At 40.8% G+C, this 15,512-nt stretch overlaps 1 protein-coding gene across 6 annotated transcripts in view; it reads right to left on the reverse strand.

The window, feature by feature from the left end:
• Positions 1-15,512, reverse strand: part of LOC102915448 (C4b-binding protein alpha chain) — a 48,388-nt gene that overhangs the window by 6,000 nt on the left and 26,876 nt on the right. For 4 of the 6 annotated variants that reach the window (XM_042258070.2, XM_076547322.1, XM_042258074.2 and 1 more), the window contains 2 exons: positions 11,036-11,224; positions 4,408-4,575 (listed from right to left, as the gene is read on the reverse strand). In XM_042258070.2, coding sequence (XP_042114004.2) covers positions 4,408-4,575; positions 11,036-11,224 — 357 coding nt within the window. The remainder of the gene's footprint in view (positions 1-4,407; positions 4,576-11,035; positions 11,225-15,512) is intronic. The other 2 variants (XM_076547320.1, XM_076547321.1) reach the window with 2 other exon arrangements.

Here is a 15,512-nt window from a genome sequence, read left to right on the forward strand (position 1 = left end):
AAATAAATAAACCAAAAAAAAAAAAAAAAAAAAACAGGGACCAGATAGTTTCTGTGCAGAATTCTACCAGACTTTCAAAGAAGAGCTAACACCAATACTCTTCAAATTATTCCACAAAATAGAAACAGAAGGACCATTGCAAAAATTCATTCTATGAAGCCATAGTCATCCTGATACCCAAACCACACAACGATGCAACAAAGAAAGAGAATTATGGGTCAATTTCCCTATGAACATAGATGTAAAAATACTCAATAAAATACAGGCAAACTGAATCCAAGAACACACAAAAAAGATCATCCACCATGACCACGTAGGCTTCCTCCCAGAGATGTAGGGATGGTTCAACATATGAAAATCTGTCAATGTAATACACCATATAAACAAATTGAAAGAAAGAAAAGCACATGATCATCTCATTATATGGTGAAAAAGCCTTTGGCAAAATTCAACACCCCTCCATGATAAAAGTCTTGTAAAGAGAGATGACTGGCCACACTAGTGGAAGTCCATGAACTGTGGACTGGTAGCTGTGGTGCCCCCATGGAACTGGATACAGAAGATGGTTGTTTGGCGTGAACTGTTTGGGGGGCACGCAGGCAAGGGGATCAGGATCTGTCCCTGGTGCACGGGCAGGCTTCTGGGAATCCGGTGCCTGTGGTGTGACACCTTGCACAGCCTTGGTGCAATGGGAAGGGGCTTGGACCTGCCTAGGCTCAGTGCGCCGGGCTCTGCTGACTCCCCATGGGAGACTTTGATTTGGGGGATGTGAGGATGCAGGGTCACTTGGAGAGAGGGCTGGGGGGTAGGAGGAAGGAGGAGGGGGATCTGTGGGTGGTATGTGGAGTAAGTGGAAAATTTCTTAATAAAGAAAAATTAAAAAAAAAAGTCTTGTAAAGAGTAGGGATACAAAGGATATCCCTCAACATAACAAAGGTATTTTTCAACAAGCCTATAGCCAACATCAAATTAAAGGGACAGAAACTCAAAGCAATCCCACTAAAATCAGGAACAAGATAAAGTTGTCCACTCTCTCAATATCTATTGAATATAGTATTTGAAGTTCTAGCTAGAGCAATAAGAGAACTAAAGGGAATCAAGGGGACACAAATTGGAAAGAAAGAAGTCGAATGTCGCTATTTGCAGATGATGAGATAGTATCCATAAGTGACCCCAAAAATTCTACAAGAGAACTCCTACAGCTGATAAACACCTTAGTGGAGTGGTTGGATATAAGATTAACTCAAAAACATCAGTAGCCCTCCTATGTATAAATGACAAATGAACTGAGAGAGAAACCAAGGAAACAATGCCCTTCACAATAGTCACAAACAATATAAAATATCTTGGGAGTAACTCTAACCAAGCAAGTGAAAGACTTGTGTGATAAAACTTCTAAATCTTTGAAGAAAGAAATCAAAGAAGACCTCAGAGGATAGAAAGAGCCCCCATGCTCATGGATCAGTAGGATCAATGCAGTAAAAAATGGCTATCCTACCAAAAGAAATCTATAGATTCAACACAATCCTCACCAAAATTCCAACACAAGTCTTTACAGACTTTGAAGGCAAATACTCAAATTTATAAGGAAAAATAAAGAAAAACAGGATAGCTAAAACAATCCTAACAATAAATGAACTTCTGAAGGTATCACCATCACTGATATCAATCTGTATTACAGAGCTATAATAATAAAAAAAAAACACATGGTATTGGCATAAAAACAGCCATGTTGATCAATTGAATCTAATCAAAGACCCAGACATACATCTACAGACCTATGGATACCTAATTTTTGATAAAGGTCCCAGAAACACACAATGGAAAAAGAAAGCATCTCTGATATGTAGAACTGAATGGTATTGTAAAATAATATATATATATATATATATATATATAAATTAAAAAAAAGAAAGCATCTTTGACAAATGGTGCTGGTCTAACTAGATATCTACATCTAGAAGAATGCAAATAGATCCATATTTATCACCCTGCACAAAAGTCAAGTCCAAGTAGATCAAAGACCCTAAATAAAATCAAATACACTGAACCTAATAGAAGAGAAAGTGGAGAATAGCCTTGAACATGTACAGGAGACAACTTCCTGCACAGAACACTGATAGCACAGGTTCTAAGAACAACAATCAATAAATGGGACCTCATTAAACTGAAAAGTTCTATAAGGCAAAGGACACTGTCAATAGGACAAAACAGCAGCCTACTGAATGTGAAAATATTTTCACCAACCCCACATCTGACAGAGGGCTATTATATAAAATGCATGAAGAACTCAAGAAATTAGACATCAACAAACCAAATAATCCAATTTTTAAAAAAATGAGGTACAGTGCTAAACAGAGAATTCTTTGTTTTTGTTTTTGTTTTTAAATACAGCTTTGGGGAAGCCCTCAGCCCTGCTGGCTGCTGGTCTTCCAATGTAGTTAAACAGAGAATTCTTAACAGAAGAATCTCAAAACACTTAAAGAAATGTTCAACATCCTTAGCCAGCAGGGAAATGCAAACCAAAGCTACTTTGAGATTCCATCTCACACCTGTCAGAATGGCTAAGATCAGTAATACAATTGACAGCTCATGCAGGTGAGGATGGGGACAAGGGGAACACTTTTCCATTTCTGGTGGGAGTGCAAACTCATACAACCACTATGGAAATCATTATGGCAGTTCCTCGGAAAACTGCTAATCTACCTACCTCAAGATCCAGATATACTGCTATTGGGCATATATTTAAAGGATGCTTCCTCTTATCACAAAGATAATTACTCAACTATGATCATAGTAGCTTTATTCATAATAGCCAGAAACTGAAAACAATCTAGATGTCCTTCAACAGAAGAATAAAGAAAGAAAATGTAGTACATTTACACAATGGAGTATTACTCAGCTGTTAAAAGCAATGACATCATGAAATTTTCAGGCAAATAAATGAAACTTGAAAAAAAAAATCAAACTGAGTGAGGTAATCCAGACAGATCCAGAAAGACAAACATAGTATGTACTCACTTATAAGTAGATATTAGCTGTTAAGTCAATGATAATCATGCTACAATCCACAGACAGACCCAGGAAGGCTAAGTAACAGGAAGGCTCTAAGGGAGATGCATGGGTCTCCTTGGGAAGGGAAAATAGAATAGATTTTTGTGGGTGGACTAGGAGAGCATGTGGGGATGGGAACAAGGAGGGATCAGGCAGGGAGAGGGGGTGAAGGGGGAGCACTAGAAGAGATTACTGGAATTGGAGGACATTTGGGGGGCAGGTAATGTGGAAACCTAGTCCAGCAGAAACTCAGAAGTCTACAAGGGTGACCCTAATGAGGACTTCTAGTAATGGAGGAATCAGAACCTGAACCAGCCATCCTCTATAACCAAGCAAGGCTTCCAGAGGTGGGATGGGGACACTGGCCCAGCCATAAAACCTTCAACCTATACTCTACCTTGCCTGCAAGTTGTACTGGGGCAATGGAGGCACAGAACTTGTGGGAGTGGCCAACTAATGACTGGTCTAACTTGAGGCCCATGTCACAAGAGGGAGCCTATGCCCGACACTGCCTGGATGACCAGGAATAGAGGCTAGATAGCCCAGGCTAGATAGATAGAAAAAAATCAATAAAATGATTCCCAAACATATTCTTATATGCTCATAAATTGGTGCCTGACCCAATAGTCATCAAAGAGGCTCCTATTGGCAGATGATGGGAGCAGATACAGAGACCTACAGCCAAACATTAGGTAGAGAGCCAAAACTGAAGATCTCCATCAGGTTCCTCCCCTTGTAGCTCCAGGAACCCTATGGAAGAGGAGGAAAAAGAAATGTAGGAGCCAGAGAGGTCAAGGATACCAGGAGAAATGGGCAACTTAGCAAGCCTTATAGGGGCTCACAGAGACTGAAGCAGCAATCATGGAGCCTGCATGGGTCTGCACTAAGAATTCTGCATATATGTTATGGTTGTGGCTTGATATTTTTGTGGGGCTCCTAACAGTGGGAGCAGGGCTGTCTCTGTCCCTTTTGTCTGCTCATGAGACCCATTTCCTCTCACTGAGTTGCTTGATATGAGGGTTTGTGCCTAGTCTTATCCAATCTTGTTATGCCAAGTTCAGTGGACACTCCTGGGAGACCTGATCATTTCTGAAGAAAAATGGAAGAGGAATGGATCTGGGGGAGAGGGGAGGTAGGATCAGGGGTGGGAGGGATGGAAGAAGGGAAAACTGAGGTTGTAATGTCTTGAAAACAAAAATTTTTTAAAAAAAAAAAGAAAGAAAAGAAAATCATATAATTACAAGAAAAAAATAATCAAATGTTTTGTCCTTCATCTGTCAGGGAAGAACTTTGCTCTCAATTCCCGACAATTCTACCCATGTGGCCATGGGGTGGGAAGGAAGAGGAAGTTACCTTTACACTGTGGAGCTGCTGATCTCCATTGTGAAAGCCAGCAGGAGATATTTGCCTCTCCAACCAGTCTGTATCCTTTATCACACCGATATGTTGCCACAGTTGTGAAGTAACTAGTAGATGTGGTGGTATAATTTCCATGGGCAATGTTTGGAGGAAAATCACAATCTGGATGATAAAACACAGGAGAGAAAGTGAGCCTGTAAAATATGTCAAATAACACTTCCCAGGAGTTGTGCACCCTGGCTGATTCATTCTGTCCTTCTTTCCTCCCTGCCTGGAAGATCCCTGGACCAAAGCCATGCACTTGAATGATCTTCCTGGAAGCCTCAGGTTCAGGAACTTGGAAGTCTCAAACTACCCACTGGTATAATTTGGATGGTGAATTTCTTGGAGTGACCTATAAGTTAAAGGCTTAGCTCCCAGATGACACTATCGGAAGGTGTTGGAAACTTTAGAAGGTGGGGGCCTCATGGGAGGTTCTTCGGTCACTAGAGGCTTTCTGGTTATGGAGACTGTGCGTCTCCAGCCCTCCCGTCTCTTTCTTTCCTCTCTGCCTCATGACTGGGAAAATAGTTTTGCTCCAACTTATACTCTTGCCATTTACACAAGTCTAAAGCAATGGATTCAACCTCTGAAACTATAAGCAAGCCCTCAATTAACTGTTTTCTTTTATAAGAGTTGCCTTGGTCATGGTGTCTGTTCACAGCAATAAAGACAGTAAGACTCATATAACTAAATATGTTGAAATGGCCATTTTCATATTTCTATTAAATTCACCAGCTTCTTCACTCCAAAGTTAGGATTTTGGAGACTTCAGTCTTAACAACAGCTGAACCCTATGTGATATATTTACTATAAAAGAATAATTCAGCTTTGAGTAAATGAAGTCACTGATTTAGCAAAGGCCTGTTTTTCTCCACCTGTATCAGAAAAGAGGTTAGGAACAGCATTGACACACTTGGAAACGTCAAGACCTTACACTTCCAGCTTGGGTCTTGGGCTGGGATAATTCTCCTGCTTTCCTACAGTCAAGCAGCAGTTCTCTTCACAGGGGTCACCTAATATCATCTGCACATCAGTTATTTACATTACAATTCATAACAGTAGAAAATTTACAGCTATGAAGTAGCACTGGGAACAGTTTTATGGCTGGGGGGGCGGGCGGTCACCATAACATGAGGAACTGTATTAAGCAGTCACAGCATTAGAAGGTGTAATGATACCTTGACAATCTGAATATCCATAGCACATTACATTGATCCAATATATTAATGGCATCATGCTAATTCTAGTGATGAGCATGAAATGGCTAGCATGATGGCACTCCAATGCACAGAATATGAACTGTCCAAGACTTGCCACACTGACAATTTTTTTACTTTCAAGGTTCAGTAACTATTAGGTATCCACTGAAGTCAAAGTCACATGACTGCCACTTGCATGTCCTGCTATAAGGAAGGAGCTGAGCACCAAGCAGTCCTTTCTAGACTCTAGAGGCAGCATAATCTATACTTGGGAATATTGCTCTAAGCCCTGTACTAGGTGACATGTGAGACTGCCAGGTTTGAGTGGTGCTTCTGTTTGGCAAGGAATGTTTAGCAGATCTGGGTGATTCTATAGTGAAATCGTGCTGGTGCTAGTCTATAGGATTGGGCTTTGTGTGTTAAAGGTGGCTATAATAGGGAAATCTTCAAATGTTGGTGGGAAATGCACATCATAGGCTGCTGAGGTCCTGAAGGAAGGATGTGGGCTTCAGATGAGAATTACATGCTGCACAGAATTACATTGAAACACAAATCCTGGCATTTTACCATTTTACTTAGTCCTTAGACAAGGCTCCCGACCTTGGGTCAAGTGACCATATAGCCAGAATCATTTGTCACGAGCAAGATCTGTCAAATGTATCAAGTTATAAAGCCAGACAAGTATCCATTATAAAATAGAAATGAAACATTCGGGATCAGACACTGGAAGAATCTGACGACATTTCTGAAAATGCACCCCAGAAATCTCAGTCCCTGCTGCTGCATGGGTGCTTTAGCTCACACCTCTGGCTATAGGATTCCCCGCTCTAGCTCACAGCGGGATGAGGAAAGGTCTCAGCATGATTCGTGGATGGGCATTTTGCTCTGTGTGTACAAGTTGAAATGAATGGAGGCTCCATTAAACCCTGTCAGGGTCCTCTCAAAGGGGAGCCTTCCTGATAGGCCAAGCTGTAGGTGGCATGCCTGAATAGACGTGGCCCAAGAATTGACTACATTCGGATTATTGAGATAGAATGAAGGGTTTATCTGGCCAGATATCTGTAAGGAGAAAGATGGGAATACTGGGCACAATACTGGAATCCTGGAATCCTGGCAAGGAAGCAGGTGAGTCGACACACAGAGTGGGCAGGAAGGTTGAAGGTTTTTGTTGTGTGCGTTAATGGCAGCGCATCCCCTATTAAGAGGTGTTAAAGGACCAAGTAGATATCTACCAGTTAAAGTTGGATATGCCCTGTCATTGTCTTTTTTCACTCGTGAAATCCAACAAGTAGAATCAGGGGATAGGAGAAGCATTTCATCATGGTTGAGTGGAAGATATGCAGGGGCCAACAACATGGACTCCCATTCACCAAGGCCAGTCAGTCATCATTATGGACTTTCCAACATTCCATCAATGATGTCCTTGATATGACACAGTGGCTGGAAGTAATAAGAAAGCCATAGTAGCAATTGTCTTTATCAGACTCCTTCTACCCTGGAAGACTGTGATTTGTTTTGATAGGTAAATATTGCAGGAATGAGTTTACCTTTCTTGACTGCTCAACCTCAACCTAAAGTACTTCCTTTAAGAACTACAGAGTAGGCTGGTTAAACAATTAGAAGATGAGAGGGCTAAGGACAGGCAACCCCAAAATATGATTGCTGCATTGATCATTTAGAGACGAAGGCAACTTGAGAACTAGCTGCAGAGAGGACTATCTAAACTGCCACTTTCCCACCTATATCAAACCATAAAACTTCCTTGCACCAGCCCAAGAAAATATCAGCAGAAATGGAGACTGTTGCTGCTGCAATGTGCCTATACACTAAGTTCTCTAAAATAACACCTATGTTCTACTAGCTTTACACCCCACATAGACCTCCCAGCTATGGTAAACAGACTCTTCACTTGAGCCCAAAGATGCTTGGTAGATGCCTTTTATTCTAAAGCAGAATAAAGCCTGGCACCTCTGCCTCCATTTTCTAAAGGCATCTCCTTTGTTTGAACAGTTGAGGTCATGTTCCTGGTTGATTTGGCATATGAGTCACACACTGCAGTTCCGAACATCAAGTATCTCCCTCAAAAAGGTGCTGGATTTGAAGTGCTGGCTCCCAATACAATGGTGTTCAAATGGGACTTTAAGGAAGCAATTGTGCCTACATTCGGATTATTGAGATAGAATGAAGGGTTTATCATGAGGGTTCCGACTTCTTCAAGAGATTAATTCCATTTATAGATTCATAATTTGATGGCATTTGGGTGAAGCAATGGGAAGGTCAGAAACTGGGGCCTAGTTGTCGGAGGTGGGACACTGTGGACATGTCTTTGAAGTGTGTATCTTGTTCTATTCCCCTCCCTTCCAATGTCTCTCTGCTTTCCGGCCACTGTGAAGTGTTCAGCGCTTCCCCACCATGGCATTCCTTACAGCTTCATCATAGACTCAAAAGAATTGAAACAGCTGTCTTAGTCAGGGTTGCTATTGCTGTGATGAAATGCCAGGACCAAAAAGCAAGTTGGGGAGGAGAGGGTGTATTTGGTTTACACTTCCACATTGCTGTTCATCACTGAAGGAAGTCAGGACAGGAATTCAAGCAGGGCAGGTACTGGAGGCAGGAGCCGAGGCAGAATTCCACAGAGGGGTGCTGCTTACTGGTTTGTTTCACATGGCTTGCTCAGCCTGCTTATAGAACCCAGCACCACCAGCCCAGGATGGCATCACCCACAATGCATTGGATCCTCCTGCATTGATCACTAATTGAGAAAATGCCTTACAGCTAGTACACCAGTCAAACTAAGTGTAACCTACCTCTATTGCCATTCAAAATCATTCTTCCCCTCTTTGAGCTGTTTCTCTCAGGTACTCGTCTAGCAATAGTTAAAGTGTTAACCATTTAAGGGTCTGTCTAAGCCAGGCAGTGGTGGCACACGCCTTTAATCTCAGCATTCGGGAGGCAAAATAGAGGAAAAGGTCAGCAAAATGGATGAGAAAAACAGCAGTATAAAAAAGCCAGCACCATGGAAATAAACTCGGCAAATAAACTGGGATTTTGGAAAACATAGAAATATAAATGAAAACCTCCACGAATCAAAGGATAAATACAACGAAGGCACCACCAACTCCCACTTGACAAGTAGAAGACAGGATGTCAGGGAGAGAGGAGAAGGTTGAGGGAATATCACATACAAACATCGATGAGAAAAAAAGGAAATGATTGTGACAACAGCATCCAGGAACTCCGGGATATGAGTGAGGGAACACACCTAAGAATCCACAGGCCAGGAGAAAGAGCAGAGACAGATGCTGAAGGTGCTGAGGATCTATTCAATAAAGCTAAAGCAAAAGAGTCCCAGATATAGAGAAAGAAATAAGCATTAAAATAAGAGGCATTAAGAAAGAAATGGAGATTCAAACGTAAGATGTGGCCCCGCCTATTACATACTATATTCATGATAGGAAATATAGAGAGCAAAGAGATAATGTTAAAAGCTGGAAGGGAACAATGCCAACACACCTACAACAAAAGAAGTAGCAGAAAAACATCAGGTCCTTTTTCACTCATTAAGTCTAAAAGTCGGGAAACTATGGAATGTTATACTTCAAGTCCTGAAATCGGTACCTAACGATTCCTATAACCAGCAAAGTCATTATTTCTGTTGTGTCTCTTGCTCCTGCAATAAAACACCCTGACAAAAGCAACTTAAGGTGGATGTCTTAGAATTTTTTATTGCTGTGAAGAGACACCATGACCATGGCAACTCTTACAAAGAAAACATTTCATTGAGGTGGCTCACTTACAGTTTCAGAGGTTCAGTCCATTTAATAGCATGATGGAGAGCATGGCATCATGCAGGCAGATGTGGTACTGGAGGAGTAGCTGAGAGTCTTACATCTTGCAGGCAACAGGAGATGGACTGAAACACTGGGCTGTATCCTGAGCATAGGAAACCTCCAAGCCTGCCCCCACAATGACACACTTCCTCCAACAAGGCCATGCATACCCCAACAAAGTCACACCTCCTAATAGTGTCACACCCTGTGAGATTATAGGGCCAATTACATTCAAACTACCACAGTGGGATTATTTTTGTTCACAGTTCCAGGTCCCTCACTGTGGAGAAGTAAGCAGCAGTAACTTGAAGCTGCTAGTCACATTACAGCCATAGTCAGAAAGCAGAGTGGGGATTAAAAGACACATGCACACTCAGATCATTCTCACGTTTTCATCAGTCCAGGGCCCAACCTATGAAATGGTACCACCCATACTCAAGGTAGGTCTTCCCATATCAATTAACATGATTAAAATAGTCCCCACCTCCACCCCAGACATATATACCAACACGCCTACCTAATCTATCAATCCCCCACTGAGAGTCTCCTCTCAGGTAATTCTTGCTGACAATTAAAACTGACCATAACAGCTAACTTTTGAAACTGACAGAGAACAAAGGCTATTCCAAATCAAGCACAAACTAAGGCAGTTAATACCACCACACTCCTACCACAGAAGACACAAAAAGGAATATACAGAGGAGGAAGACATTTTTAATGGCAAGAGCACAGAAAACAATAAACACCATGAGAGAAATGGCCAAAGGCAGGAGAGCTAGGAAGGAATCATGTCCAGCAGAGTAAACAAACCCCTAAAACAAATAGAGAAGAACACAAAGAACGAACAGTAACTCAACCAACCAGAGAAACAACCAACATCACAGGAACTGGTCATTGTCCCTTAATAATAACCTTCCACGTAAATGTCCTCAAATCATCCACAGAAGGATGGACCCTGGCTGACTACTGATTGCAAAAATGAGATGCAACTTTCTGTGGTCTCCAAGAAACATTCACTGACTGAGAGTCAAAGTTTAAAAGAAGATCTATCCAGCAAGTGGAAACCAAAAATGAGGTAGAATAGCTATTCTTGTATCTGATAAAGTAGATTTCAAAGCCAAATTGTATTAGAGATGAAGAAAATCACTAGTTTAGAGGAGGGAACAAGGAAACAAAAAGAAAACAGGATTTCCTACGTAGTCCATCCTTGTCACTACGCTGCCCAAGCCAGCCTTGAACTTACAATTTCCCTGCATTTGTTCTCTTGAAAAAACTTCCTTTAATAATCTCCACACTATTCATATAAAGGAACTCTGGGGCTGGAGAGGTGGCTCAATGGTTAAGGTCATTGGCTGCTCTTCCAGAGGACTCAGATTCAATTCCCAGCACTCACATGGCAGCTCATACTGTGTGTAACCCCAGTTCCAGGGGATCTGACACCCTCAGACACATATGTAGGTAACACACCAATACACATAAAATATATACATTTTTTAAAAATGAAAAAAAAAGAAACTCTCCCCCACAAAACATAGTTCTGTTCATTCTTACTCTGATCACATGATGGAGTTTTGGGATGCCATGTGCCATCTGAACTGCAAGTAGCCGAGGAGGTTTTATCATCATGGCATTTGTATGATACTGTGTCATCATGGAAATAAGTACAGCCATTCTCAGGATACATTCTTTTATGTTCAATGACTCTAACATTCTTTGCATCTGGTACTGGACAACATATCTCTAGAAAACAAAAATGGAGAATAAGGGTCAATGAAATCATCATGAAGGAGTTTCTTACAGTTAATGACTCAATTTCCGCAACTCCGAAGAGAAGTTTGGGGCACAGGAAAGGAAGCCCAAAAACTGAGTTTCTACCTCCTGTAGAATTTCTAAAAAAAAACTCAAGTCCAATCACTTCCTCCAAGTAAGCCATTCCTTCATTGTTTGGTAATTTCAAACATGCATATAATGTGTTTTAATCAATTCAACTCCAATTCTCTCCACAACAGTTGCTCCCCTAGCCCCTCTCAAATTCATATTTCTTTTTTTCAACACACTGAGTGCGCTAGATGCTTCCAGTACATGCACAGGTGTAGGGCCACCTGCTGAAGCATGAGTAGCCTTCTGAGGCTACATCCTGAACAAAACAACAACAACAAAAAAAAAAAAAAAAACTGACTCTCCATTTCCTAGCAGCCATCAATTGCTAACAGCTCTGTTTCCTGTCTCTAAACACAAGCAGAGAGTGGTTGGTTACTCCCATAACATGTATACCTCTATTGCACGAGTGGGCAGATCTTGCCAGGCCAGTGTTGCAACAATTCACAGCTGGATAATACTAATGATTGCCTTTCTCTCCTCCCCTGCCCGGTAGTGTACACATCACCCTACAATACAATGAAAGATAGCCACTAGGGATAAAGCATCTAGGTTGATATAAACTTGATTTCTCCATATTCTATGACTGAAGTATGAGTGAAGGCAATAACCTATAATTGTTAGGGGTCTTTGGCACCCCACTGACCAACACCTTAAAGAAGTAACTGTATGTGGCACTGTGATTTTTATTTAATAGCCTATGATGCCTGAGAGAGGCACTGTTGTCTGCAACCCCCATTACAGGGTGATTTCATTTAAACTCTTTATATATGCATGTATGTATGTTTTTAGGAAGATTATAAAGTAATGGGCTTCCAAATGGCTTTTTAAAAGAAGTCTTTAGTGTCATCTCTCCCCATACTTTCTCCTCTATCCTGCCCCCACCACCCTCTCATTTAACCTTTCCTATTCCACTATGCCTCATTTCCCTCATTATATCAACTGCATTTTTTTCTCCCTTCCATTGAAATATCATGCCGTGGGCCCTTCCTATTTTACTAACTACTATGGGTACTACAATTTAAACATATATCTAAAGATACAAAGCCAGCATTCACATGTGAAAGAGAACATGCAATGCTTGTCTTTCTAGGTCTAGGTTACCTCACTCAGAATGATTTCAAGCTCCATTAATTTATCTGAAAAACTTATTTTTCATAACAGCTGAATAATATTGCATAGCGTAAACTTATCACATTTACATTATCCATCCATCAGTTGATGGACACTTGGGCTAGCTCCATTTCCTGACAATTGTGAATAGAGCAGCAATGAACACCGATGAGCGAGTATCTCTGTAGCAGGACTTGAGGCCTTTGATTACATGCCCAAGAGTGGAATAGCTGGATCATATGGTACAACTATTTCTAGCATATTGAATAATTCCCACACTGCTTTCAATAGTGGCTGTACCAGCTCGGACTCTAAGAATCAATGAGTAAGTATCCACTTTCCCTATGTTCATAGTAGCATTTGTTCTTATTCCTTATTCCTAATCTTAACCATTCTGACTTTGGTAAAATGGAACTACAAACTAGTTTAATTTGCCTAAAGTTCCCTACGGATTTTGAACATTCTAAAAAATATTTTTCAGCCATTAGTATTTCTTCTTTTGGAATTGCTTAGTTCAGTGTTGAAAATTTTAATTGTGTTGTTTGTTTTTTCTATGTGCTGGTTAGTTTTTGTCAATTTGACACAAACCTAGACATAGCTGGAAAGAAGGAACCTGCTGTGGAATATTATTGTTACTCTGTAAAGATAAGTTAGTTACATTTGTTTCTACTGCCTTTGTTAATGATGTAAAGATGTGTTACATTTGTTTATGCGGCATTTAATTATGTAAAGATATATTGCATTTGTTTCACCTTGCCTGCCTAAGGCACTTGATTGGTCTAATAAATAGCTGAATGGCCAATAGCTAGGCAGGAGGGTAGGTGGGGCTGGTGGGCAGAGAGAATAAGTAGGAGAAGAGAAGAGAATGAAAGGAGAATGAGGAGAAAACAGGAGAAAAGAGAGGAACATGACCAGGGCCAGAAGCCAGGCAGCCACCAAATAGACATAAGAAACAGTGAAAGTAAGATGTACTGCTGTGGAATAATCCTTCTGTAGACTGTGAAAATGTGTTGCTCTCATTACTAACAAAAAGCTGATTGGTTGATAACTAGGCAGAATTTTCAGGCCAGAAGGAATGTTAAGAAGAAGAAGGGCAGAGTCTAAAGAGTCTCAGGCCAAATGCAACAAAAGCAACATGAGAAGTTCATAGATGAGGTAAACTAGCCTTGGGGATGCACATAGATTAATAGAAATGGGTTCATTTAAGTTGTAAGAGCTGGCTAGAGACAAGCCTAAGCTATCAGCCTAGTATTTTTAATTAATATTAAGCCTCTTTGTGGTTATTGGGGAGTGGGCTGATGGAACAGAAAAGTCTAGCTACAATATACAGAAGGAAAGAAAGGTAAAAAGCCCTGAGGCAAAACATAGATGAAGAGAAACAGGTTAAGTTATAAGAGCCAGCAAGAAAGGAGCCTAAGCTAAGGCTGAGCATTCATAACTAACAAGTCTCTGAGTCATGATTTGGGAGCTGGTTGGTGGCCCAAAGAAAGCCTGGTACATTTGGCATTCCAACATGGGGCAAGAATTTCCACATAAGGCCTGAGATAGCCAAATGAAAAAAAGAAGCCAGTACACTAAGTAGAAACAGCAAGGTAAGTAAAAATGCCTGCTGCAATGTGGGCACGGGCATCCCAGAGCTGGGACAATTGCAGTTAAAACACATGGCTCTGGGCCAGTCTGACATGGACCCGAGTAGGAGGCAGGACCAGCCACCAGAGCCACTGGTGCAGGGCCTAGCCACCCCTTGTCAATTTAAAGTTTGGCTCACACATCAGAGAACACCGCAAGTGCACAGCTGCAGGCACTTAGGAAAGCAGGTTCAGACAGAGAGAACCTCTGTGCAGGCTACAGTGTGTTTAAAAAATGTGCATAAGCTTAAGAAAAGGGGTATAGACAGTCATAAAAAAATTAAATAGTTTAAAAATAATAAAGTCTTTAAAGAAAGTAAAGTAATATGAAAAGGATAAGCCATGTAAAGGTGAAAAACACACAGAGAGTCATAATCCTGTATGATGTTGTGTTAACTTAGAATTTTTTGAATATTAATAAGCAAATGACAGCTGCTGAGAGACATGCAATTTTAGGAGGGACTGGTGAATTAACCAGCCTACAGAATTAACGCAGCCAGATACTTTAGGAATGCCTTAATTTTAAAATGGAACTCAGAAAATGTATTGCATTGGGGAAGAGGTTATATTTTTGTTTCTACAAGAAACAAAAAGGTGTGGATTCGTTCAAGGTTAATAGTAATCAGGTTTGATGGGGGGGGGGGGACCCTTGAAAAATTCTGGCTATAGACATAAAAAATATAACTAGAAAAACTATAAGACAAGTGACCTATATTTTACCTGCTCAAAAAAATAAATAAATAAAAATAAAAATCATCTTTGCCTGGCTTCTGTGCAATGCACAGTTCATATTTGTGCTAATGCAGATATGTATGTTACCTTTTAAAGTTAGTATATTTTCAGACCAAGGGGACCAGACACCAATGGAAACAGGTGGCCCAGGTGATCCAGCCTCTCAGAGTGCCTCTGTTGCAGTTTCCCTCAGAGTTCTGCATTCAAAACGGCTTCAAGACTGCTGGCTGAGACAGTACAGTCTCACAGATTATTGTAGCCAGGACTGCAGATAAGCCTTACACTTTCCCATCACACAGAGACTGAACAACAAATATTATGGCTAGTTTTCCCAGGATTTGACCATTATCTCAATTTTCTCTGGTTCCCTAAAGATGCCATTGCCCACAGACAGCAGGAAACAATCTAGAGAACAAAACACCCACATTCCCAGTAGGTGGGGTGGGTGACTTTTGGTCATTTGGTGGGTGATAGATGTTTGTCATTATTTAGAGGGAATATAAGATAAAAGGGACAGCTATTAACCTCAAATATTTTACACTGAGGTTGTGGAATATTAATTTAAGGTGTGTTACATTTGCTTATAGTGTAGAACATTCATTTAATGATGCAAAGATGTGTTGCATTATTTTATGTTGCATTTATTTAATTCTATGAAGCTGTGTTACTGTACCTGT

Source organism: Peromyscus maniculatus, chromosome 11 (assembly GCF_049852395.1).
Source record: "Peromyscus maniculatus bairdii isolate BWxNUB_F1_BW_parent chromosome 11, HU_Pman_BW_mat_3.1, whole genome shotgun sequence".
Taxonomy (NCBI): domain Eukaryota; kingdom Metazoa; phylum Chordata; class Mammalia; order Rodentia; family Cricetidae; genus Peromyscus; species Peromyscus maniculatus.